Source organism: Hypomesus transpacificus, chromosome 11 (genome assembly GCF_021917145.1).
Source record: "Hypomesus transpacificus isolate Combined female chromosome 11, fHypTra1, whole genome shotgun sequence".
NCBI classification, from domain to species: domain Eukaryota; kingdom Metazoa; phylum Chordata; class Actinopteri; order Osmeriformes; family Osmeridae; genus Hypomesus; species Hypomesus transpacificus.
This window is the reverse complement of record NC_061070.1, coordinates 3193596-3216904: the sequence shown is the minus strand read 5'-3', so window position 1 is coordinate 3216904 and position 23309 is coordinate 3193596. Positions and strand designations below refer to the sequence as shown.

General features: G+C 46.0%; 1 protein-coding gene across 7 annotated transcripts in view; it reads right to left on the bottom strand.

The window, feature by feature from the left end:
- Window positions 1-113: 113 nt before the first annotated feature.
- pde10a (phosphodiesterase 10A) overlaps window positions 114-23309 on the bottom strand; it is a 60526-nt gene continuing 37330 nt past the window's right edge. For 2 of the 7 annotated variants that reach the window (XM_047029201.1, XM_047029204.1), the window contains exons 3-22: window positions 15412-15440; window positions 14526-14649; window positions 12500-12549; window positions 12181-12318; window positions 11390-11545; window positions 10943-10993; window positions 9902-9960; window positions 9710-9761; window positions 8578-8720; window positions 8259-8351; window positions 7854-8040; window positions 7202-7344; window positions 5729-5812; window positions 5390-5567; window positions 4479-4634; window positions 3953-4125; window positions 3635-3746; window positions 3402-3482; window positions 2834-2922; window positions 114-2705 (exon numbers count right to left, since the gene is read on the bottom strand). In XM_047029201.1, the coding sequence (XP_046885157.1) occupies window positions 2576-2705; window positions 2834-2922; window positions 3402-3482; window positions 3635-3746; window positions 3953-4125; window positions 4479-4634; window positions 5390-5567; window positions 5729-5812; window positions 7202-7344; window positions 7854-8040; window positions 8259-8351; window positions 8578-8720; window positions 9710-9761; window positions 9902-9960; window positions 10943-10993; window positions 11390-11545; window positions 12181-12318; window positions 12500-12549; window positions 14526-14649; window positions 15412-15440 (2228 nt within the window). In that variant the 3' untranslated portion in view covers window positions 114-2575. The remainder of the gene's footprint in view (window positions 2706-2833; window positions 2923-3401; window positions 3483-3634; window positions 3747-3952; window positions 4126-4478; window positions 4635-5389; window positions 5568-5728; window positions 5813-7201; window positions 7345-7853; window positions 8041-8258; window positions 8352-8577; window positions 8721-9709; window positions 9762-9901; window positions 9961-10942; window positions 10994-11389; window positions 11546-12180; window positions 12319-12499; window positions 12550-14525; window positions 14650-15411; window positions 15441-23309) is intronic. The other 5 variants (XM_047029207.1, XM_047029208.1, XM_047029203.1 and 2 more) reach the window with 4 other exon arrangements.

The window sequence follows — 23309 nt, the reverse complement described above, 5'->3', positions numbered from 1 at the left end:
CGCTTTACTCGACATTACGTAAAAATATATTTATAACGATGTTAAAACAAACAGATTAAACTGATTTGTCGTTCAGAGTCAAAAAACACCATACAAAACTGTTGTTTCAAGTATTTAATAAAAGTAATATACAGTTGAAACATTCCTCAGTTCTCTTGGGCAACAAACAATAACATGTTTAGATTTTGTTTCTCTTTAATTATCACTTTGTACAAAACAAAAAAGGCCAACACTTCTCTTCGTATAAAAAATATAAGTTAATTTAAATGTAAATCTAATTAAGAAAATAACATTAGTTATAATAGCAATAATAATAATCCTTAATAATAATAATATTGATAAGATAGACATAGTGCAGGATATGTGTGCCGAGAGGGGTGAGGAGGCTGGGACAGTTCAGTGCTGTGGAGCCCCTCTGTCTCCAGAGCTGGGCTGAGGAGATGTGTGCGGAGCCGGATGGAGGGGTGCGGAGAAGGGCTAAGGAGCACACAGTCATAAAGTGCATGACTGCTGCTAGCACCATCAGAGCAGGCCACAGGCTCTGTCCTACTAAGTTACTAAAGTATAGACAGGACACACCTTGTGTTTGTTTGGGCCAATAGGAAACGTCACATACGCAGGCGAGGTTAAGAACATGCTACTGTTGGAAGCGGTTCTGAGTAGTAAAACTAAGCAGAACGGAACAGAAATCTGAACCTGATTGCAAACACACGACACACGAACCCCGCTTACATCACATTCATCATTATTTCATTTTACATTCACAACTTTGGGGCCAAAGAAATTATTTTAGCAGGAAGTTCTTTCTTGGAATGTCGCTTCAATACATAACAGCCTTGAACATACACAGATGACAGACTAAATCACAGTCTCATTCTACAAAAATCAAGGTGCCTGACATTATAGAGGAGGGAGATATTCAATATGAATCTCATCAGGATTTCAAAACAACTCAACATGTTTCCTGTTGCCAGCAAAGCTCATGAAATAGCTCTCTCTGGAATCCTTCTAAATTATTCAATGGTCCCCAATCTATCAAGATCAGGTTTAATAGCATTTCCTTTCAGTCTTATATAAATGTAAAATGTAATGTAAGTTACAAACTGAGGCAAAAAAGTTCTTAAATGAGCTAAAACAGCTACTAAACTGACGTTTAAATTCTGTGCTGATGGAACTGAAAGCGTGTCACGATATAACTTCTGCTGTCCCACGCAGATAAAGGTTTAGCTTCTGCTGGCTAGAGGTTGAGGTTAGCTTCTGCTACCCTAGTCTGCTGACTGAGGGTTAGTGTTACCTTCTACTAGCCTAAAATGCTAACTGGGGAATAGGTGTACCTTAAATTAGCCTAGTCTGCTAGTCAAAGTTCAGAGTTTCCTTCGGCTAGTCTGCTAGCTAAATGTTAGGGTTACTTTCGGTTATAATGTAGTCTGCTAGCTAAAGGTTTTATTCAAGGTTTCTTTATTTGTACCCAAGAGTTCATTTGTTTTTGGTTTAGCGTCTGCTAGCCTATTCTGTTAACTGAAATCTAGTTTTAGCTTATGCAGTGTATTCTGCTAGATAAAGGTAAGTGTTAGGCCGCTGCTAGCCTAGTATGCTAGTTAAAGTTAAGGGTTTGTTTCTGCATTCCTAGTCTGCTAACTGAAAGTTAAGTTTTGCTTCTGCTAGCCTAGTGTGCTAGCTAAAGGTTAGGTTTAGCTGCTGGGGCGTATTCAGATCCTCAGCATAGCATAACTAACCCCTAGAAAGTCACTCGATGCCCAAGGCCAGAGCTCTGGAGCGTGGGGTGGTGCAGCTGGTGGTGGGGGGGCACTGCATCTCGTGTGAATCTCCTGTGACTCTAGATAAGTGTGGACATTATCTCTAGTCATTTGGTCATGCACCGCCTGTGCTTCACACAATATGCTGGGAGGGATTTCTGCAAACCTCAAAATGGAACAGGCCGTATGTCTTCATTCAAGTACTGCAAAACCTTACTTTTGCGCTAAGTAACAGAAAACATTCTTGCAATCCACCTTAATTAAAAGATAGCCTTGAAAGAACTAACATGCAGCTATGTTAAACATTCCTTCTGTCTCTGTGTGTAACCTCTTAGAAGTAGTTTTGTGTGCGATAAGTCGACCACAGAGGGCAAACCGTACCGAACAGTTAGGCCTTCACAGAGCCTGGCCTGTTTGGTGCAGAGCCTAAGGCCTCTGAAAATATACAACCATAAAAACAACAACAGCTAAAGTCAAATTAAACGTGAAGTAAAATCAGAAACAGACAAGTACAACAGCTAACATTAAGTGCAGACAGACGTGTTCTGCCTCTTCCGTCCCGAGCAGAGGACTTGGTTGACGTCCAAGTCCCGCCCCATTAGCTGTCCATGTCTCTCGGGATTGGTCAAACCGTCAGTGTTGACACCTCTGTCACCCAATGAGGTAACTGTGTTTGTAAAAACCCCCTTGTGAGTCTCCATCCCGCCTACTTTCTGCCTCTTCCTGTTTCCACAGGAAATTGAACATTGGCCCAGGTGGTCCAGGGTTGCAGGCAGTCGGAAGGGTGTTGTGCTGTGGGCACATTGCCTTTCCTCCAGTCAGTTATCCACCTTGACAGGGCCTGAATCTGCTTCCTCGCTTGGCTCAACCCCGCTGGGCGCCGCAGGAGTCCAAACCAAGTCCTCTTCTTCTCCTCGCACAATCTTTTCCCACTGGTTAAGATTCTCCCTGAAAACACACGATTCCCAAAATATTGCATGCATGTGACTGTGTGTGTGTGTCCTGTGTCGATTCAGGACATTTGAAAAGATAGAAGTTTAAAACGTTTAGAGTTGTTTAGAGTGTAGAGAACCTACTTGCAGGCTCCCAGCAGAGGGCTGGATGGGGGGAAGAGCTCTGACAGGGTTGTGTAGCATGGGATGGCCACCGCATTGTAGAAGCCCACCTACACAGGAACAACAACTCCTCAGTCATACACACCTTTATTCAAGCAATATACCTTCTTAGTTGCCTCTAGGTATTAAGTCAGAAACATATACACAAAAATAACAGCAGGATCCATGTTACCCTTCATGACCCTGACACCTGACCCTTGCCCCTCCCTGCCCCTAACCCTCCCTGGCCCCTGACCCTAATGCTCCCTGATCATGACCCCTAACCCTCCATGACCCTGACCCCTGCCCCTCCCTGCCAATAACCCTCCCTGACCCCTGACCCTAATGCTCCCTGATCATGACCCCTGACCCTCCATGACCCCTGACCGTCCCTCTCCTTGGCCCTTGCAGTCAAGTGCTCTAATACTGAACTATACCTACCATATACCTAACCTGTTATGGTGTGTAACTTGATAATGAAAAGAGACTGGAATAGCTAGCACTGTTCTCACTTTCAGGTCACTGGAACACTGCTGCGTGTGTCTGTTACCTGGCCTTGTGGTACCTCATCCTTCTTATCCCTGTCCATCATGGGAATGGGCTGTGTCCCAATCTTCTTCATCTCATCACCCTGAGAGAGAGAAAGGGAGAGAGAGAGAGAAAGCGAAGGGAGAGAGAGAGGGAAAGAGAGTTGAGTCAGAGGAAACTGAGGTTATTGCCACCCAGTGAGGAGATATGTAGTTGTGCAGAGGTACATATCAAGTATGGAATGACTCCACACACCTCAGCCCAAAACTCTGCGTAGATGTCATTGGCCGTGAGGCGTGTGATTGGCCACAGCTTGGTAACGGAACACAGGTCACATGCTGTCATCATCAGACCAATCACACGGTCCCTAGGAGGAGGAAATCATCAGTACCCTTCATGTGTGAATGTCACTTCCTGTTTCTAACCTTCATGTGTGCATGTCACTTCCTGTTTATAACCTTCATGTGGGCATGTCACTTTCAGTTTATACTCGTCACGTGTATATGTCACTTCCTATCTGTTTTCAAACAGCTATAGTCACGCTATATGTGGAGATGACATTTGACTCTTGACCTGTGTATGTGGTTGCTGAGGTCCAGGCTTCCTGTGGTCAGCATCTCGGCCAGCTGTTTGCGGTTGCCGAAGTAGAGTGCCAGGTCGGTGGCGATGATAGCCTTGCGGATGATCTCCAGCACCTGCTCGTACTCAGTGGAAGTCAGGTTGGAGAAAATATTGTGCCCTTCCAGCTATGGGAAACAAAGAGATCAATAAAAAGCAAAAGCTCCACTTATGAGGGGTTCATCTCAGCTACTCTCCAGACTGCAGGAGACTGCTGGCGACCCGGGTCAGATGCCCCGCCCGGACCACACAGCTCCACTGAGACGTCTTAGGAATGCACATATGCATATGTTTGTGTTTCTGTTCTTGAATGTGTTTGTGTGAGTGCAGAGTGTGTTGTTGCGGAAGATGATTGTGTGTGTGCACATGGCTGTGTGTGTGTGTACATGGATGTGTGTGTGTGTGTACATGGATGTGTGTGTGTGTGTACATGGATGTGTGTGTGTGTGTACATGGCTGTGTGTGTGTGCAGCAGGTCTACCTGTAGTATTGAGACAGTCTGTGAGAAGTGGTGTTGCTCCATGGTGGAGGAGGAGTAGAGGGCTGCCAGAGGATGGTCAAACTTCTGCAGGTATGTGTTGCTGTAACCACGGTGATCCAGGTCGTGACACAGACATGCGATCAAGAGACCCTTCTTCTGCAGACACGGAGAGAGAGAGAGAGATAGAGAGAGAGAGCGAGAAAGAGGGAGAGAGAGAGAAAGTTCAAGTTCAAGTCTTTTATTGTCAGCTACACAGAACAACACAAGGTTAGACTGAGCACTGAAATTCTTAAGACAAGACAACGCAAGCACCTGGCATAACATAACATATAAGTACACGGAACACAATTTACATCAATGCTGAGCTTAAATAAGTGAAACTTCCTACATATACAGATAGCAATAAATATCGACTATACTAACCCTAATACTAAAACTTCCTAAATTACAGATAACAATAGATAGTACACTATACTAACCCTAAATGCACAAGAAACCTGTTCCAACAGGTTTCTTGAAAAGAACAGAAAGAGAGAAGAGTGACGAAGGAGATAGGAGAAGAGGAAGGAGATAGGAGAAGAGGAAGGAGGGAGGGAGTAAAGGAAGAGAGTGGTCAGAAAGAGAGGGAGATGAGACAGAAATAGGGAGGGGATCTGAAAAGGATTACACAAAAAAAATACCCTGATCAGGTCTAAATCAGTATAAACCTTGGTTCTAATAATTTGAGATCTCTACAGGGTTCTATCTGGTTCCAGAGTTTGTATCAAGAAAACTCTTGATTCTCGGTGCTATTTTATCTTTGTAAAAACTGCACCCTTTCTGTGTCTGATAAGAAGGGTGGTCTGTCTGTGTGTGCCTGCGTGTGTGTGTGCCTGCGTGTGTGTGTGTGCGTGTGTGTGTGTGTGTCGGACCTCCAGCTCAGTGAACACTCCGGTGATCTTCTGCAGGATGGCGTACATGCAGTGAGCCACGGTCACAGCATGTTTCCAGTTGTGGTACGGGACCCTGCGGTAGTTCTTCCTCACTGACATGGTGAAGCGACACAGCTTCTCCAGCTCAAAGCTGACAGGGACAGGAAGGGGAACACGACTGACCAAAACACAAACGTCACAGGTGAAGCCCCAGCTGGGGCCAGGAGATTGACTTGGGTAATTCTACAGGGTGTCCTACACACTCATTGCATGCTAAGACTGGTATTTATGACATGCTGTCATAGAAAAGAAGAGCTAGCCAGTCAGTCAGTCTCCTACCTGGTCTTTCCACATGAGCTGTGCACCATGTAGACAAAAACAGCCGGCCAGATCTCTTCAAAGGGACTGATGTCAAAGTAGAACCTGGATGAAGAGGAGAGGAGAAGAATGAAGTCGAGAGGAGATGAGGGGAGAGGAGAGAACATGAGTGGAGAGGAGATGAGGGGAGAGCAGAGGAGAGAAGTGGAGAGGAGGGGAGAAGAAGTAGGAAGGAAGAGAATGGGAGAGGAGGAGTGAAGAAAAGAGAAGAAAAAAGAGAACAGAGGAGGGGAGGATAGAGGGGAGGGGGAGAGAGGAGAAGAGAGGAGGAGAGGAGGGGAGGAGAGGAGGGGAGGGGAGAAGAGGAGAAGAGAGGAGGGGAGGGGAGAAGAGGAGAAGAGAGGAGGAGAGGAGGGGAGAAGAAAGAGGGGAGGCAAAAGTTTGATCTGAGGTCGATTTAACAGGCTGTCATCAATAATCCTGAGGCCCCACCCCTTCCTGTTCCCTGGTGTGTCCCTGTGACCATCACATATCTGAACACTGCCTCTGTCTCTATCTAACACACTCACACACACACACACTCACACAAATACATATTAATCCACACTCTCTCTGATGCACACAAACTCACTCAGATTTGTTTTCTTGATAATTCTCTCACTAATACTAACCTCCAACCTAGACCCAAAAGGTTGATACAGAACATAGAGTTTTTAACAAGACATGAACTTCTGTTTACTGAAGTCAACGGCAAAGCTGTGTGCGGACAAATACAAGAACTGGACTGATTCAGCACAGACCCTGATGATCACCTGTCAGCTGTCCTTGAGCACCTCAGACATTCAGACAGATTTCGATGCACTTGTTTAAGCCCAATTCAGATTGGATTTCTCTCACTGAACAAAACGAGCTGAAAAAAAGCATACTGCTTTTTGTATAAGGTTGATCAATTGCATACAGTATCTTTAACATACTGCAAAACACCTTTCCAGTGTTTGTGAAGATTAACTAGTTAAAAATCAAATGAAACTGGTGTAATAATTGTTTGTGGTTTTATTTCTTCTATAGGAGCATTTTCCTATTTGACCTACACCACAATGTCATATATTTATATAAATTGTTACAGATTATTCCTATTCTTCTGACAACCAGTAGCATCTAATCCAAATATATACTTTACTGCTTTTGACAATGGGAGAAAATAAATAGTGAGCAGAAATAAGTTCAAGTTATCGTTGATGCGGCCCTCCAAAACATTTCAGGTTTTTCATGTGGCACCTTGTAAAAATGAAATGCCCACCCCTGCTCAAACCCCTAACCAACAAACCTAACCTTCGCCCTTAATGTCGCTATAGTCCTAACACTAATTATAACCCTTTAACCCATAAAAACCCCATTAAAAAACATTTGAAGTTATGGGACCCAGCCAAAGGGCCTCACAAGGGGAGGTTTTTAATGTTCCACTGTGGTTGTTAAACAAGACCGCCCACACACATTTCTATCTCCTTGTAGATGGGTGTGGGCAGGTTGAGCTGGGTGAGGGTCTTCCATTCCTCTGAGGTGCAGATGCTGTGGTAGGACAGCTTCTCCATCGTCACCCGGTAGATACACTCAGAGTGCCGGATACGGTGGTACATCTACACGCACGCACACACACACACACACACACACACACACACACACACACACACACACACACACACACACACACACACACACAGGGAAATGACTATAAAATACAGTAACTCAGGTAGTAGGCCAGTCAGCCAGTCAGCAAGCCGGCCAGCCAGTCATCCAGAGCAGCTCTCCACCAGCAGTGAGGAGTTGTGACTTAGTATGAATGCAGAGTATGGTGAGGGGAGCTCTGCTCTTCAAATATTCATGTTCCTCATCCATTATAATAGCTGCCAGTGACGGGGATACTTCCCAAGTGTGTTACACAACCGACTGACTGAATCAGTCAGTCAGTCATTCACTCAGCCATCCAGTCAATAAGTCAATCAGTGAGCCAGTCAGCCAGCCGACCAAACCAGCCAGCCAACCAACCAACCAGCCAGCAAGTCAGCCAAGTAATCAGTCAGGCAGGAAGCTAGCCATCCAGTCAGCCCTCACACACACAGCAGCGTTGATGGTGGAGATCACTCACGTTGGCACAGTGTAATGCCAGAGCGCAGAAGACGGCGAACATCTTGAAGTTGTTCTCGTCTGTTTTGGTGAAGGCACTTCCGCTCAGCTTGTTGACCATCTGGACCACACCGATCACAGTCCCTCTGCTGACGATGGGCATGCACAGGATGTTCCTGGTGGTGTAGCCTGTGTAGAGGTCCACTTCTCTGGGGGCAGGGGGGCATGCGGTCATAACTAAGCCCACACACACACACACACACCTCCACATGGACATGCACACACACACATACAGACACACACACAAAGACACACACGCGCATATCTATTTCTCACACAACTATAACTTGTACTGATCCATACACAAACACACATCTCCACATGGACACACACACACACATACACATACACACACAGACACACTGACCTGTTGAAGCGGGGGTCTGCATAGGCATCTGGGATGTTTAGGACCTCCCCTGTCCTGGCCACCTGGCCCGCAATGCCTTTATCTATAGAAAACCTGCAGAGTGGACAGAGGAGAGAGGGAGGGTAGTTAGAGGAGAGGAGATATGGAAGGAGGATAGTCAGAGGAGAGTAGATGTTGAGGGTAGTTAGAGGAGAGTAGATGTTGAGGGTAGTTAGAGGGGAGGAAAGAGGGAGGGTAGTTAGAGGGGAGGAGAGAGGGAGGGTAGTTAGAGGGGAGGAGAGAGGGAGTTCCATTCCAGAGCCTTACTGTTCTGACTTGCCTGATTTCTTTGGTCTTCCTAAAGACAGGTTTGCCTTCGTTCTCCTCCCCGATGTCAAACAGGTCTGAGTACAGCTCTTTGTTGTTGTGGTCCACCTGGAACAGGGCGCAGCGGTCTGCATTCACCAGGTTCTTTGCATATATCTGGAACACAGAAAAGAGTAAAATGTACACATTGTAAAGATGGTGCCGGGGGAACATAATGAAGTAGTAAAGATTGTGTATTGATTGAATCATTATACATCCATAAAACACTAAACACCAGCAGTAAAACAGGTGTGCTGGACAGTCAAGTTGCTATGGTAGCAGACCAGGTGTGATGGTCAGTCATGTTGCTATGACACAAGAGAGAACTCCACAAATCACACGAGCAACAAGTCACAGGCTAGGAGGAGGTAAGACAGCACAGGACAAGATAGCACAGGATAGCACAGGACAGGATAACACAGGACAAGATGGCGCAGGACAGCACAGGATAGCACAGGACAAGATAGCACATGACAAGATGGCACAGAACAGCACAGGACAAGATAGCACAGGACAGCATAGGACAAGATAGCACATGACAAGATAGCACAGAACAGCACAGGACAAGATAGCACAGGATAGCACAGGACAGCATAGGACAAGATAGCACAGTATAGCACAGGACAAGATAGCACAGGACAGCATAGGACAAGATAGCACAGGATAGCACAGGACAAGATAGCACAGGACAGCATAGGACAAGATGGCACAGGACAAGATAGCACAGAACAGCACAGGACAAGATAGCACAGGATAGCACAGGACAAGATAGCACAGGACAAGATAGCACAGAACAGCACAGGACAAGATAGCACAGGATAGCACAGGACAGCATAGGACAAGATAGCACAGGACAAGATAGCACAGGACAAGATAGCACAGGACAGCATAGGACAAGATGGCACAGGAAAGAACAGGACAGGATAACTCAGGACAAGATTGCACAGCACAGGACCAAATATTCCAGCACATGACGAGATAGAACAGTACTGCACAGCACACCAAAAACCAAGACAATTGAGGGTTTACCACACCTCCCTGTTTATATAGAACAGCTCTTTGACAACTGGAAATAAAAGGGAATCGCTTGACTGTTCTACACCTACCATAATGTGTTCAAGTAGAGAGTCTATTGCCACAATGTTGTCAAAATATGTTCTGTTGTTGAGAGAGAGCCAGAGAGAGAGGGAGAGAAAATGAGGGAGTGAGAGAAAGAGAGATCATTAGTTTCCAGTTGCTCAGCACTCAGATGTGAGTGTCTAAGAAGGGACACCGCCTCAACATGAAGTACTCCTTACTTTGACACGTCTAACAGGAAGTCATTGAGCTCCGTCTGCTTGGCCAGGCCTCGACACACCTGAGAACACAAACACAAAGACAACATGTCACATGCCTTTGAACACACATACACACATACACACACACACACATACATACATGTGTACACACACACACACAACATGTCACACACCTGAGAACACACACACACACACAAGACAACATGTCACAACACACCTGCTTCAATCATCTTGAAGTATGGGAAGATGCCAGAGACCTTGGTTTAATAGACACCAGTAAATCTAGAGGAGCCCTCAGAAATGCTCTGAAAAACGCTCAGCATTTCTCCAGCTGTTTGCATTGTCTGTAGACGGTACAACACAGAGTAAACCTATAATTAAATCCTTATTTCAGACCTTTCTAGTTGCTTGCCCATTTATTCTAGGTGTTTCTCAGTGCCCTGGACCAACCCTCTAGCTGTCAGAAGCTGTGTTTGTGAGGCAGTGCTTGCGTGGGCTCTCAGGGGCCTGCTAGCCCAGAGCGGCTGGTGAGCAGGGGAGCTCTCTCTCTGAAGGGTTGAGGTATCTGACATAAGCAACTGTTGATGTACAAACAAGCCAGCAGGATAGTAATGACCTCCCCTGGGACAGCAGGGGCAGGCATTGTCTCTCCGCTCCAGCCACAACAACAGGCCCTGACAGGCAGCGAACTCACCTGCTACCTCACCAGAGCCAGGTACAGCATCGCCTACCTCATACACATCTGACCCCACAGCAGCTTCAGAGCAAGCCCAAGCACACACACAGCTACAGCACACACACAGCTACAGCACACACACAGCTACAGCACACACACAGCGACAGCACACACACAGCTACAGCACACACACAGCTACAGCACACACACAGCTACAGCACACACACAGCGACAGTACACACCTACATACCTACGTACACGCACACACACACACATGTAGATACCTATATACACCCCCCTCGCCCCACCCACCCACGTCACACGCACAACCACGCACACTGCCCTGTTGGAATGTTGTCACTCACCTGGACTTGGTGCATTGCTACGGAGGCCCAGGCGAGGTTGGCTGTTGCAACCTTGGAGGAGGGAGACAACCGTGATGACTCAGATGGATCCTCTAAACCCTCTGATTGGCTGGGAGGCAGCAGTGGGCGTGTGCGTACGCTTGTGTGTGCATGCAAATGTGTATGTGAGTATGTAAACCTTTTTCTGTGTGCGTACATGTAGATGTGGGTGTGTTTGCCTGTGTATGTTACCTCCTGGTGACTGAGGCTGAAGGTGTGTGTGTGTTACCTCCTGGTGACTGAGGCTGAAGGTGTGTGTGTGTTACCTCCTGGTGACTGAGGCTGAAGGTGTGTGTGTGTTACCTCCTGGTGACTGAGGCTGAAGGTGTGTGTGTGTTACCTCCTGGTGACTGAGGCTGAAGGTGTGTGTGTTACCTCCTGGTGACTGAGGCTGAAGGTGTGTGTTACCTCCTGGTGACTGAGGCTGAAGGGCTTGCGTCCATGCAAGCGGTGGAGCTGCAGGATGGCCAGGAGGTCACCGTTGGCCGTGAGGATGGGGAGGCACAGGACCGAGTGAGCTGATGTCCCTGAGTGCTGCCCTGTGCCTTCGGGAAAACGCTCGTCCTGCACACACAGGTCAGAGGTCAGAAGAGGTCACAGGAGGTCACCCGGGGAAGATGACCTCTCAGCCTTCATGATTAGCCTCTGAGGAAGTTCCGTACTGTATCTAGTGATTTTCTTTTGGCAGTGTGGTGGTTGAGTGCTTGAACATAGTGTCAGCTCATCATTGCTGCAGCTTTCCTAGGCCAGCGAGACCCCTTTTTGGTGTGGCTTGGGATACAAACCAAGAACCTTTCTTCAACTTCTGATCAACGCTACAACAAGGGTTGGAGTGCAACCCTACAGGAGGGTTTCTCTCCAGGAGCAAGTTTGGAGTGTAACCCTACAGGAGGGTCTCTCCAGGAGCAGGGTTGGAGTGTAACCCTACAGGAGGGTATCTTTCCAGGAGCAGGGTTATAATGTAACCCTACAGGAGGGTATCTCTCCAGGAGCAGGGTTGGAGTGTAACCCTACATGAGAGTATCTCTCCAGGAGCAGGGTTAGAATGTAACCCTACAGAAGGGTATCTCTCCAGGAGCAGGGTTGGAGTGTAACCCTACAGGAGGGTATCTCTCCAGGAGCAGGGTTGGAGTGTAACCCTACAGGAGGGTATCTCTCCATGAGCAGGGTTTGAGTGTATGGATGGCTCGGACACTCACCCCCGTGATGTCGTCCACCAGGAGGGTTTTGTGCGTCTTGGCCACGTGGGCGGCGACGGTGGTCCCCAGCGTGACGGGGCCTGAGGGGACGAGGCTGGGGGCGCCGCTGGCCCCCGAAGGGATCAACACACACAAACTCTGAGGAGGGGAGGGCACACACACACGTATGCACACACACATGTACGGACACACACATGCACACACATGTACGGACACACACAAATGAACACACGCCGCAATTTCAGTGTATGCGTGTGTGTATGTCTGTTTGTTTGTATGTGTGTGTTAAGTGTGCATATGAATGCTTAGTGTCACTTACATTGTTGCCTTCTGCTAAGAAGTACAGTGCAAATCCGTCTGCTTTCGTGGCTGAGGAAAGATGAGAGGTGTGTGACCATACAGTATCATATGGTCCAGTAGTGTACTGTAGTGTACTGTATCATACAGTATCATATGGTACTGTAGTGTACTGTAGTGTACTGTATCATAAGGTACAGCAGTGTACTGTAGTGTACTGTACCATACAGTATCATTTGGTACAGTAGTGTACTGTAGTGTACTGTATCATATGGTACAGCAGTGTACTGTAGTGTACTGTACCATACAGTATCATTTGGTACAGTAGTGTACTGTAGTGTACTGCACCATATGGTACAGTTGTGTACAGTTGTGTACAGTAGTGTACTGTACCATACAGTATCATTTGGTACAGTAGTGTACTGTAGTGTACTGCACCATATGGTACAGTAGTGTACTGCACCATACAGTATCATATGGTACAGTAGTGTATCGTAGTCTACTGCACCATACAGTATCATATGGTACAGTAGTTTACTGTAGTGTACTGTATCATATGGTACAGTAGTGTACTGTAGTGTACTGTATCATACAGTATCAAACGGTACAGTTGTGTACTGTAGTGCATTGTATCATATGGTACAGTAGTGTACTGTAGTGTACTGTACCATATGAAATTTGCATCAGCTGTGTGCTTGGCCATCAAGTGATATTTAAAACTGGATGTGCTGCGATGATAGCTCATTTCACAATGCCAAAACACACAGATCACTTTGGTCTTGTCAATGGAACCGTTAAAATGGGTTTGCGTTAACGCAGTTAATAAGGCGTTTAACTGACAGCACTACTTGCTATTAATAAGAGTAGATTGTATCTATCCAACTATGATCTCTCTAGTCTGAGTGGTCATGTGTTGGGAGCTGTAACGTCATTACTGCCTGACTGTCACTATCTATGATTACATTCTTGTGCCCTATAAAAGATGGTCCTTCGGCCTTCAGAGCGGAGAGAGTCATGATTGAGACCTAAGCCTGGTGTTGCGTTGTCATTTATTGTCAGGGGTAATCCTAAAATCCAGAACTCAACTGAACTTAGTCACTCCGTTTATGAAGAGACAGACAAAACACTTTCTTCATCACCATAGTCTCATTTGCTACAGTAGTGTAATGTAATGTACTATACCATATTATATTGTTCTGTAGTCTACTGTACCATATTGTAATGTAGTGTACTGTACCAAATTATATTGTACTGTAGTGTACTATATCATATTATATTGTACTTTAGTGTACTGTACCATATGATATTGTACTGTAGTCTATTGTCCTGTATCATATCATATTGTACTATAGTGTACTGTACAGCATCATATTATATTGTATTGTAGTGTACTGTACTGCATCATATTATATTTTACTGTAGTGTACTGTACGGTATTCTATTATAATGTATTGTACTGATTCATATTATAATGTAATGTAATGGATTGTGCAGTGTTGTGTAGTGCACTGTAGTGTAGTGAATGATTCAGGATGGTGGTATATGATACTGTATGGTGATGTACTGTAGTGTATGGTGGTGTATGACTCAGGATGGAGGTGGTGTACAGTAGTGTGTATGTACAGTATGGAGGCAGTGTAGTGTGTATGAACAGTGTAGTGAATATGTACAGTGTGGAGTTAGTGTAGTGTGTATGAACAGTATGAATGTAGTGTAGTGTGTATGTACAGTATGAAGGTAGTGTAGTGTAGTGTGTATGAACAGTATGGAGGTAGTGTAGTGTAGTGTGTATGAAGAGTATGGAGGTAGTGTAGTGTGTATGTGCAGTATGGAGGTAGTGTAGTGTGTATGTACAGTGTGGAGGTAGTGTAGTGTGTATGTACAGTGTGGAGGTAGAGTAGTGTGTATGTAGAGTATGGAGGTAGTGTAGTGTATATGTACAGTGTGGAGGTAGTGTAGTGTATACGTACAGTGTGGAGATAGCGTAGTGTATACGTACAGTATGGAAGTAGTGTAGTGTACAGTAGTATAGCGTAGTTTCTCCACACCTGTCTTGATGGTGTTGCAGAGCTCGTAGAGCAGCAGCTTGTTGTCACCCCCTAGATCCAGCCTCTGCTCCATGCAGCTGTTCAGCTCGTACACCACGCCCTGCATGTTACTGTCTTGGTACTGCTGGACACAGACACACACTCCCCGTTGCTCTCCTGGGACTGGTGGATGTGTAACAGACGTGACCGCGCCCCCGGCAGAGGTACATTCTGTCGGCATTCGTCCGCCTCTGGGATTGAACCTGCCTATCAATTCCCTGGTGCGGGTGGCCTGTTACATTCCTGAGGAGTTAGTTTAACTGATCTACACTGGCTACAGATGCAGCCTAGCCCACATCCATCTCCCCATCAACCCCACCTCCAGTCCTGCCCCCAACCCCACCTCCACCCCTGCCCCCAACCCCACATCCACCCCTGCCCCCAACCCATCTCCCCTCCAACCCCACCTCCACCCCTGCCCCCAACCCCACCTCCACCCCTGCCCCCAACCCCCCATCCACCCCTGCCCCCAACCCATCTCCCCTCCAACCCCACCTCCACCCCTGCCCCCAACCCCACATCCACCCCTGCCCCCAACCCATCTCTCCTCCAACCCCACCTCCCCCCCTGCCCCCAACCCCACCTCCACACCTGTTTCCCCCACCGCTGCATCACAAGTGCAGCTCCACCACAGTAGCTGGTGGAAGGGTCATCATGGCTGAACGTTCATTCATAGTTTCCAACATCTAATCACAGTACTGGCACAGGAACTGGCCCTTCACAGTAGCTAGTGAGGAGACAGACAAGGGCAACACAACACACACAAACACATCCAACACATACACACACACCACACACACACAACACACACACAGTAACACACACTTGTAGGTGCTGCAACACTTACCCTGCTGACTTCCTTAACTGACGTGTCATCTGTCAAGTAAAAATAAATACACTGTTAGATGCAAGCAGAAAAAGAGATGAGGGTTCTAGGGAACTATGAGACTAGGAGACATATCAGGAAAATGGTAGGAGTCCAGGAACCAAGGATACATGTGATGAAGCTGAGTGGTCTAAGAGACAGAGGCAGCACACAGGGACTGGAATGTACAGAGTGTTTACTATACAGGGAGGGTAAAGGCAGGAGCAGAAGACAGGAAGGTCCACCAGCACAGAGTGCTGTCACTACCACAGAGTGCTGTCACTACCACAGAGTGCTGTCACCACCACAGAGTGCTGTCACCACTACAGAGTACTGTCACTATCACAGGGTGCTGCCACTACCACAGAGTGCTGTCACTATAACAGAGTGCTGTCACTATCACAGGGTGCTGCCACTACCACAGAGTGCTGTCACTATAACAGAGTGCTGTCACTACCACAGAGTGCTGTCACCACCACAGAGTGCTGTCACTACCACAGAGTGCTGTCACTATAACAGAGTGCTGTCACTACCACAGAGTGCTGTCACCACCACAGGGTGCTGTCACTACCATAGAGTGCTGTCACCACCACAGAGTGCTGTCACCACCACAGAGTGCTGTCACTAACTCAGGGTGCTGTCACCACCACAGGGTGCTGTCACTACCACAGAGTGCTGTCACCACCACAGGGTGCTGTCACTAACACAGGGTGCTGTCACCACCATAGAGTGCTGTCACTACCACAGAGTGCTGTCACCACCACAGGGTGCTGCCACCGCCACAGGGTGCTGTCACTACCACAGAGTGCTGTCACTACCACAGAGTGCTGTCACCACCACAGAGTGCTGTCACCACCATAGAGTGCTGTCACCACTACAGGGTGCTGTCACTGCCACAGAGTGCTGTCACTATCACAGAGTGCTGTCACCACCACAGAGTGCTGTCACCGCCGCAGGGTGCTGTCACCGCCGCAGGGTGCTATCACTGCCACAGAGTGCTGTCACTATCACAGAGTGCTGTCACCACCACAGAGTGCTGTCACCACCACAGGGTGCTGTCACCAACATAGAGTGCTGTCACTACCACAAAGTGCTGTCATTGCCACAGAGTGCTGTCACTACCACAGAGTGCTGTCACCAACATAGAGTGCTGTCACTAACACAGGTTGCTGTCACACTGTGGCAGCTGGAGAGGATTAAGTCATTTTGGGCCAGCTATATACTTTGCATCATGGGTCGTCAAACTAGGTATTTCTAAGTTCCCTGGATCTCGATGGTTGATATAAGCTCATGTAAGGTCCTTTGTGGGTGTGAAAACGGACTGTTTAAAACAAATGTGCTTTCATGACTGGACTAGCCACTGATAGTCCAATAAACATCTACTGCTGTTGAAAAAGTATGTCTGAGGTGCATTTAGAAAATCCTTCAGTTCAAAAAGCATCCTTTTAGCAGTTGAACCTAGAACCTGGGCCAGTTTGATCAGGACGTGTCTGAGAAGGGCTGTGTTTGATCAGGACGCGTCTGTGAAGGGGCTGTGCTTGATCAGGACGTGTCTGGGAAGAGGCTTGCTGATGCAGACGTTCCTGCAGAACGTCCAAACTGAGCTGGTTCAGACAGAACACACACACACTTACACATACATGCACATTCACTTACACACACATTCACACACACACACGAACAGACACAACCACAAAAATATTGAGAAATGAAACACCAACATATTTTTTTTTTTAAATCGATTGCTTACATACATTGGTCAAAACTTAAGCCACGTTTTCAAAACTCTTCACACAGTCAGCAAAACAGAAGTGTACGTGAACCAAACTCTGAACAATCTTTTGTTGCTCTTTTCTCATTCAAACTCCACCAACTGCAAAACATAATTTACAGTAATTGCTGCAGATTTTTCAAATGCTAACACACTGTTTCCAAAACTCTTACTGTAACAACACATCCAAAAATGTTGTGCATTTCTGGAGTAACCAGATTCAAATATATATAAATCTATATATTTACTTTAATCATTTGACAATATTGAATAATTCGAAACACAGCTGATTGTAATTTCAGCAGTTTTTTGTCTCATAGTCAAACAAACAAAAGGGGACAGCTTTGTAATGATTCAAAGCTTGGAAACATGAAAGACAGGTTTTTGGGGAAAGAAGAGAGGCAGGGAGAGGGAGACTGTGTGGAGGACAAGGGAGAGGAAGACCAAGGGCGGTGGTGTCTGAGGAGAGCAGTGGCCCCTAGGTTGTGGAATGCCTTGCCTCCCTTCCTACGGTGTGCAACTTCTGTCGAAGCTTTTAAAAAGCAACTCAAGACTTTGCTTTTCAAGCAGGCTTTTAGTTAGTTGAGAGGTTTTTATGGTTGTTTGTCATGTTTCTATTTCAATTTAAATGTTCTGTATTTATTTGTAGTGTTATATTGTATTTTGGTGTGAAGCACACAGATAAAGATTTTATCTGCGAGAAGTGCTGTACAAATAAACTTTACTTACTTACTTTTTCTGATTCATTCATTGACTTTTGTAGTCAAAGTGAAAATGTGATGTTATTTTTCTCCAATGATGAAATATGTGCAAATAATCTGAAAAATCATTCAAACTTCAAAGATAAAAGTTCATCATTTTTGTAATGCTCCCTGGGGCCAGTTGCATTAACTTAGTTGTCTTAGCCTTAGACTGCCTTAAAATTTCAGGTTAGACTAGTCTTAGCCTTAGACTGCCTTAAAATGTCAGGTTAGACTAGTCTTAGTCTAGACTGCCTTAAATTGTCAGGTTAGACTAGTCTAAGCCTGTCTGTTTCATAAATAGTAAGACTGACTTAATTTGAGGTAAAAAAATTAGCCACCTCTCCCCCCTGGCTAAACCTTGCAGTTACTGTAATTACAATTTACAGTAATGAATTTGTGTTGTTGACTAACAGTACTACTATTTGTTTACTGTGACCACTACAGTAACAGTAGCTCAAAATGCAATTACTGTATAAAGTAATGTAAAAAAAAACAAAAAAACATTCTGTAAGAAGGACAATTGCAATATTTTTTATTTTTATAATTGATATAATGTCAAACTCAAATTCTGGAACACATTATCGTCAATGGTTCATGAAAACCTTTTCATAATAGTGTTTTCAATTCCTCCCAGCAGTGTGTAAAGGGTATTCAGAAGGTTGATTTTATTGAGGACTTTGTGTGTATTTTGAATGCAAAGTTAGGTTTATACGACAGATAGTATGGTTTTGACTAGTGTTTGATTTTGGGTCAAAAGTCAAGGGTTTGGCCAAACAGTGTAAATATGAAGATGTTTGTTTAGAGTTTGGAGAAAAACACAGTACACATTCAAGAAATGTGTCTTAGCAATTGAGGAAAAACTGTAATACTGTGAGACAACTTTATCAATATTGTATTCCTCCAACAGATATAGGTTTTCATCAGGTTTACATCTATAAGTCTTTCGCCGTTACTTTAAGTGTCGCTGTTTTGTCCGCCCATATTCTCTTTTTCGCGAAGCATCTTATTTTACCCATAATGCAAAGTGCAACAGGCTATTTACGTAAGTCAGTTTGATGGTAGTCACTTATCGTAAAGCTTTATGCAACAGGTAAATTGAAGTGTCTATGGCATGTCGGACTCAAATTTACATTTACAGTAAGACTAGGTCTATTTTTATGGACCCAGTCCTTAGTGTTTTTTTTTTAAGTCAGTGTGTCATGAGTGACATTGTATGCTTCTGAGTGAGAATAGTTGCCAGTTACAAGCTTATTTTGAGACATGTATGAAATGTTTTGGCGGTTTGAGTAAGTTTGGAGGAGAGATTAACTGTTTGGCCCACCTGCATGTTGCTAATATAGACTGTGTGAAGAGTTTAGAAAAAGTTGCTTCAGTTTTAAACAATGCATCTTAGCAAGCGAAACTGTAACGTCTGGAAGATGACTTGCCTAGATGAACCTGATATAGCCTTCTCGAATAAACAGGCCCCTGATTGGCCATCCAGTGTATACAAACTGAAGAGATGATTGGACTATTGGGACGCTTCGCCCTCCTGCAATGGCATTTACAGATCAACTCACACCAATCTGCTCTGAAAAGAGAAGTTGGTCTATCAAAAAGAGGCCTGTGTGAAAACGACGGTCACCACAGATTAGCTGGGCAGGAGCTAGAAGTGTTCCTGGAAAACACACCAACTCTGGCTGGACGCTAAAACACAGTTAGCCGCTAATATCCCTTCACACTATCTTTGCTTGCTGCTAATATATCCCTTCCAACTTTCTTTGCTAGCTGCTAATATGTCACATTTCAAACTAGCTTAGCTAGCTGCTAATATATCCATTTTAGCTAGCTTAGCTAGCTGATAATGTATTAACTGAATGTCACCTCCTACCAGCCACTGTGTTCAAGTAGATTTTTCACATGATGTTAAGAAACATACCAACACAATGAGCTGTCTGTTCTCATTGCTGCAGACAAACACAATGCACTGTATTTGACAAGCACAGACACACACACACACACAAAATACAAATACATCCACACAAACACTCACTTATACAAAAACACACAAACACATACATCCACGAACAGTATTTTTCTCATAGTGGATGCCTTCGGTGAGCTGTGACCCATGTCTGGACTGGGCCCAAGCCTCGCTTCCAGCCCCAGCCTTATCCTGGCCTCTTTGCACCCCAGTCTAGATTCTAAACCCGGCCACTCTCCCAGACACTAGCCTCCAAACCAGGGTTTTCCAACCTTGTTCCTGAAAAGCCACCTATCAGTAACTCAAACACTGGATGTACCTAACATGATTAACTTTATAAACCAGCAGGCTATTAAGGATAGTAGAGGAAGGGAGGACAGGGGAGGAGAGAGGAGGGGATTTATGCCACACAAGAACATCTTTGTGTGACTGTGGTCACCATCCAGACACATGAGATCAATAGCATCAGCTGGTTACAGGCCCTTGTCCTAGTATCATCCCTTTTCTTAGAACCAGTCCAAGTGCTAGGAACAGCCCTAGCACTAATCCTAGAATCAACCCTAGTCCTAGAACCAGCTTTAAAACCAGCCCCAGCCATAGAACCAGCCCTGGCCCTAAAACCAGCCCTAGACCTAGTCCTGGTCCTAGCCCCAGCACTAGACACAGCCCTAGTGTTAGATCCAGCCATGACACACCAATACTAGTCAGACAGTAATCCATCAAACACATCTTATTATAAACTTTAAGTTGCATAACAATGTCGCTACTTTTTATAAAAGCAACCAACGACCAAACAAGGGTAAGAATACCACCTGCCCTAAGTTACTGCAAATTCCATCTGGACACACACATATGCATACACAAACACACACACATACATACATATATACAATATACAATCTAAACATACAGTACTCACAATCAAAGTACCTGGGTGTGAAGGGAGGAGAAGGAGGGTGGAGGGAGGGGGAAGGGAGGGAGGAGGAAGAAGAGTGTGGAGGGAGGAAAGAGGGAGGGAGAAGGAGGAGGAGGAGGAGAGTGCAGAGGGAGAGAGGAGGGAGGGAGGGAGGTGAAGGAGGGAAGGAGAGAGGAGGGCGAAGGAGGAAGAGTAGGGAGGGAGGGAGGGAGGGAGGGAGGGAGGGAGGGAGGGAGGGAGGGAGGGAGGGAGGGGGAGTTGGGGATTGTTTAATGACCTCCTGACAGTGTTCAGTGTGAAGTAAACATCTCCAGTGGGACCTGGGGCAGGGAGGGGGAGGCAGGGACTGACGTCAATAAGGAGGAGGGAGACATACACACACACACACTACTAGTACTGTGGTTATAACTCCACATATAAAGACAACAGTCCAGTCAAACCCTAACTCTAGTCCTAACCCAACCCTATCCCTATCCCCAGCCCTAACCCTAACCCTAACCCCAAACCTAACCCAGCCCTGGTGCACAGTTGATGAGGTGACAGATCCACACTCCCAGGATCAATAATGGGCCATATTTCTTCCATGTGGAGAAATATGAGGAGCGTTTCTGCAGTTCAACATCCTGTCAGAGTAACAGTCAGCAGTCACACACACACACACATACATGCATACATACACACACACATACACACATGCACACATACAGATGTATATTATACATTGATACAAACACACACATATACATAATTATATACAAACACAAATATACACACTTACGTGTAGAAATTGACATTTGGTCAAACAAACTAATGTGCAGATCCAGAAGGATGCTTTATTTCACACACACATGCTAATGAAAGATCCCCCCACCCCCACCGTCTCACACACACACACACACACCCACACACACACACACATGCTAATGAAAGATCCCCCCACCCCCACCGTCACACACACACACCATCACACACATACACACACACACACACATGCATGAGCACACAAGCACACACACACAGTTATGTAAGAGGCAGTGAGTGGTCCCAAGCTGGAGGCCAGCAGAACGTACTGTCTGCTCATCACATGCCACATGACCGCCCAGCGCCTCGGGAGGGGTGTGTGTGTGTGTGTGTGTGTGTGTGTGTGTATGTGTGTGTGGGTGTGTATGTATGTGTGTGTGGGTGTGTATGTATGTGTGTATGTATGTATGTGTGTGTGTGTGTGTATGTATGTGTGTATGTACGTGTGTGTGTGTGTATGTGTGTGTATGTATGTGTGTGGCGGGGGACACAAGGACTGCTTCCAGGAGACTTATTGGCGTTAGATTACATAACAACTTAAGTTGGCCACATTTACAGTTATTGCTTACAAGTTAATGTCGGAGTTTATCTATTAATATTCTGAACCTTCCTGCCACAGTTCTGGCCTGGGTAGCAGTCAGGAAAAACCCTGTCTGATTGGCTGCGGTAAGGAACGACCCTGTCTGATTGGCTACGGTCAGGAACGACCCTGTCTGATTGGCTGGTTAACAGTAGCTCCTTCCAGTGGGAGGGAACTCATAGAAGAGGAAGCTGTTTTGATTGTAGGAGAAAATGAATGAGTGCTAGTAGAATTGGAGCACCATGGTTATCAATCAAACACACGCACACGCTGGTATGTTAGCATTTGAAGCCTTTTTAGTTGCACCTTTTTACAACCATCCCAACACTGGTTACAACCAATGCAGACTGAGTTTTGTTGACCACTACAGCTGGTCTACCTCTCAGCATCTGACAAAGCACAGTGTCTAGACAGACTGCTGGACAACAACAGATTCAACAAATTAATTTAAACTCTCATCCAGTCACTAGATGTCAAGCAATGATAATGCGCAGCTCTGACTGGATGAGAACTGCCCTCAAGTAAACAACTTGATGAGGAAGAGGTCAAGTCAAGTTGCATTTGCACATTTAGCTGTGTCAAAAGCTTTACCAAAGCCTGTGCTGTATCAGCAAAAACAAATGAAAAAGGAAGGTAGAGAGGGAAGCAGAGAGAGAGAGAGAGAGAGAGAGAGAGAGAGGTAAAGAACAATCCCATGTCTATCACTCAGCCCACTCATCTCTCTCTTTTTTGGATGTCTCTGGACACTCTCTGGACACTACACACTGCAGACCAACACTCAAAACACACTCAAAAAGTCTGACACACACACACGTATGCAAACACGCACATTCACAAATACACACACACCCCATCCTGACCCCCTCCGGCCGGCCGTCCCTGGAGCCTGGCTCTGACGTCAGAGCTGGCCCGGGCAGCGTGCCAGCCTAGCGGGCAGCGGGCCAGCCTGCCAGGGCCTGATGGATGTGGACGGGCTGTGAGGAGAGCCGCTGTGCAGAGCAGTCTCAACTCAGCCCACTCCTACACCTCTCCTGCCCCGGCTCTCTCCTGCTCTCTCTCCTGGTCTCTCCTGCTCTCTCCTGGTCACTCCTGCTCTTTCTCCTGAT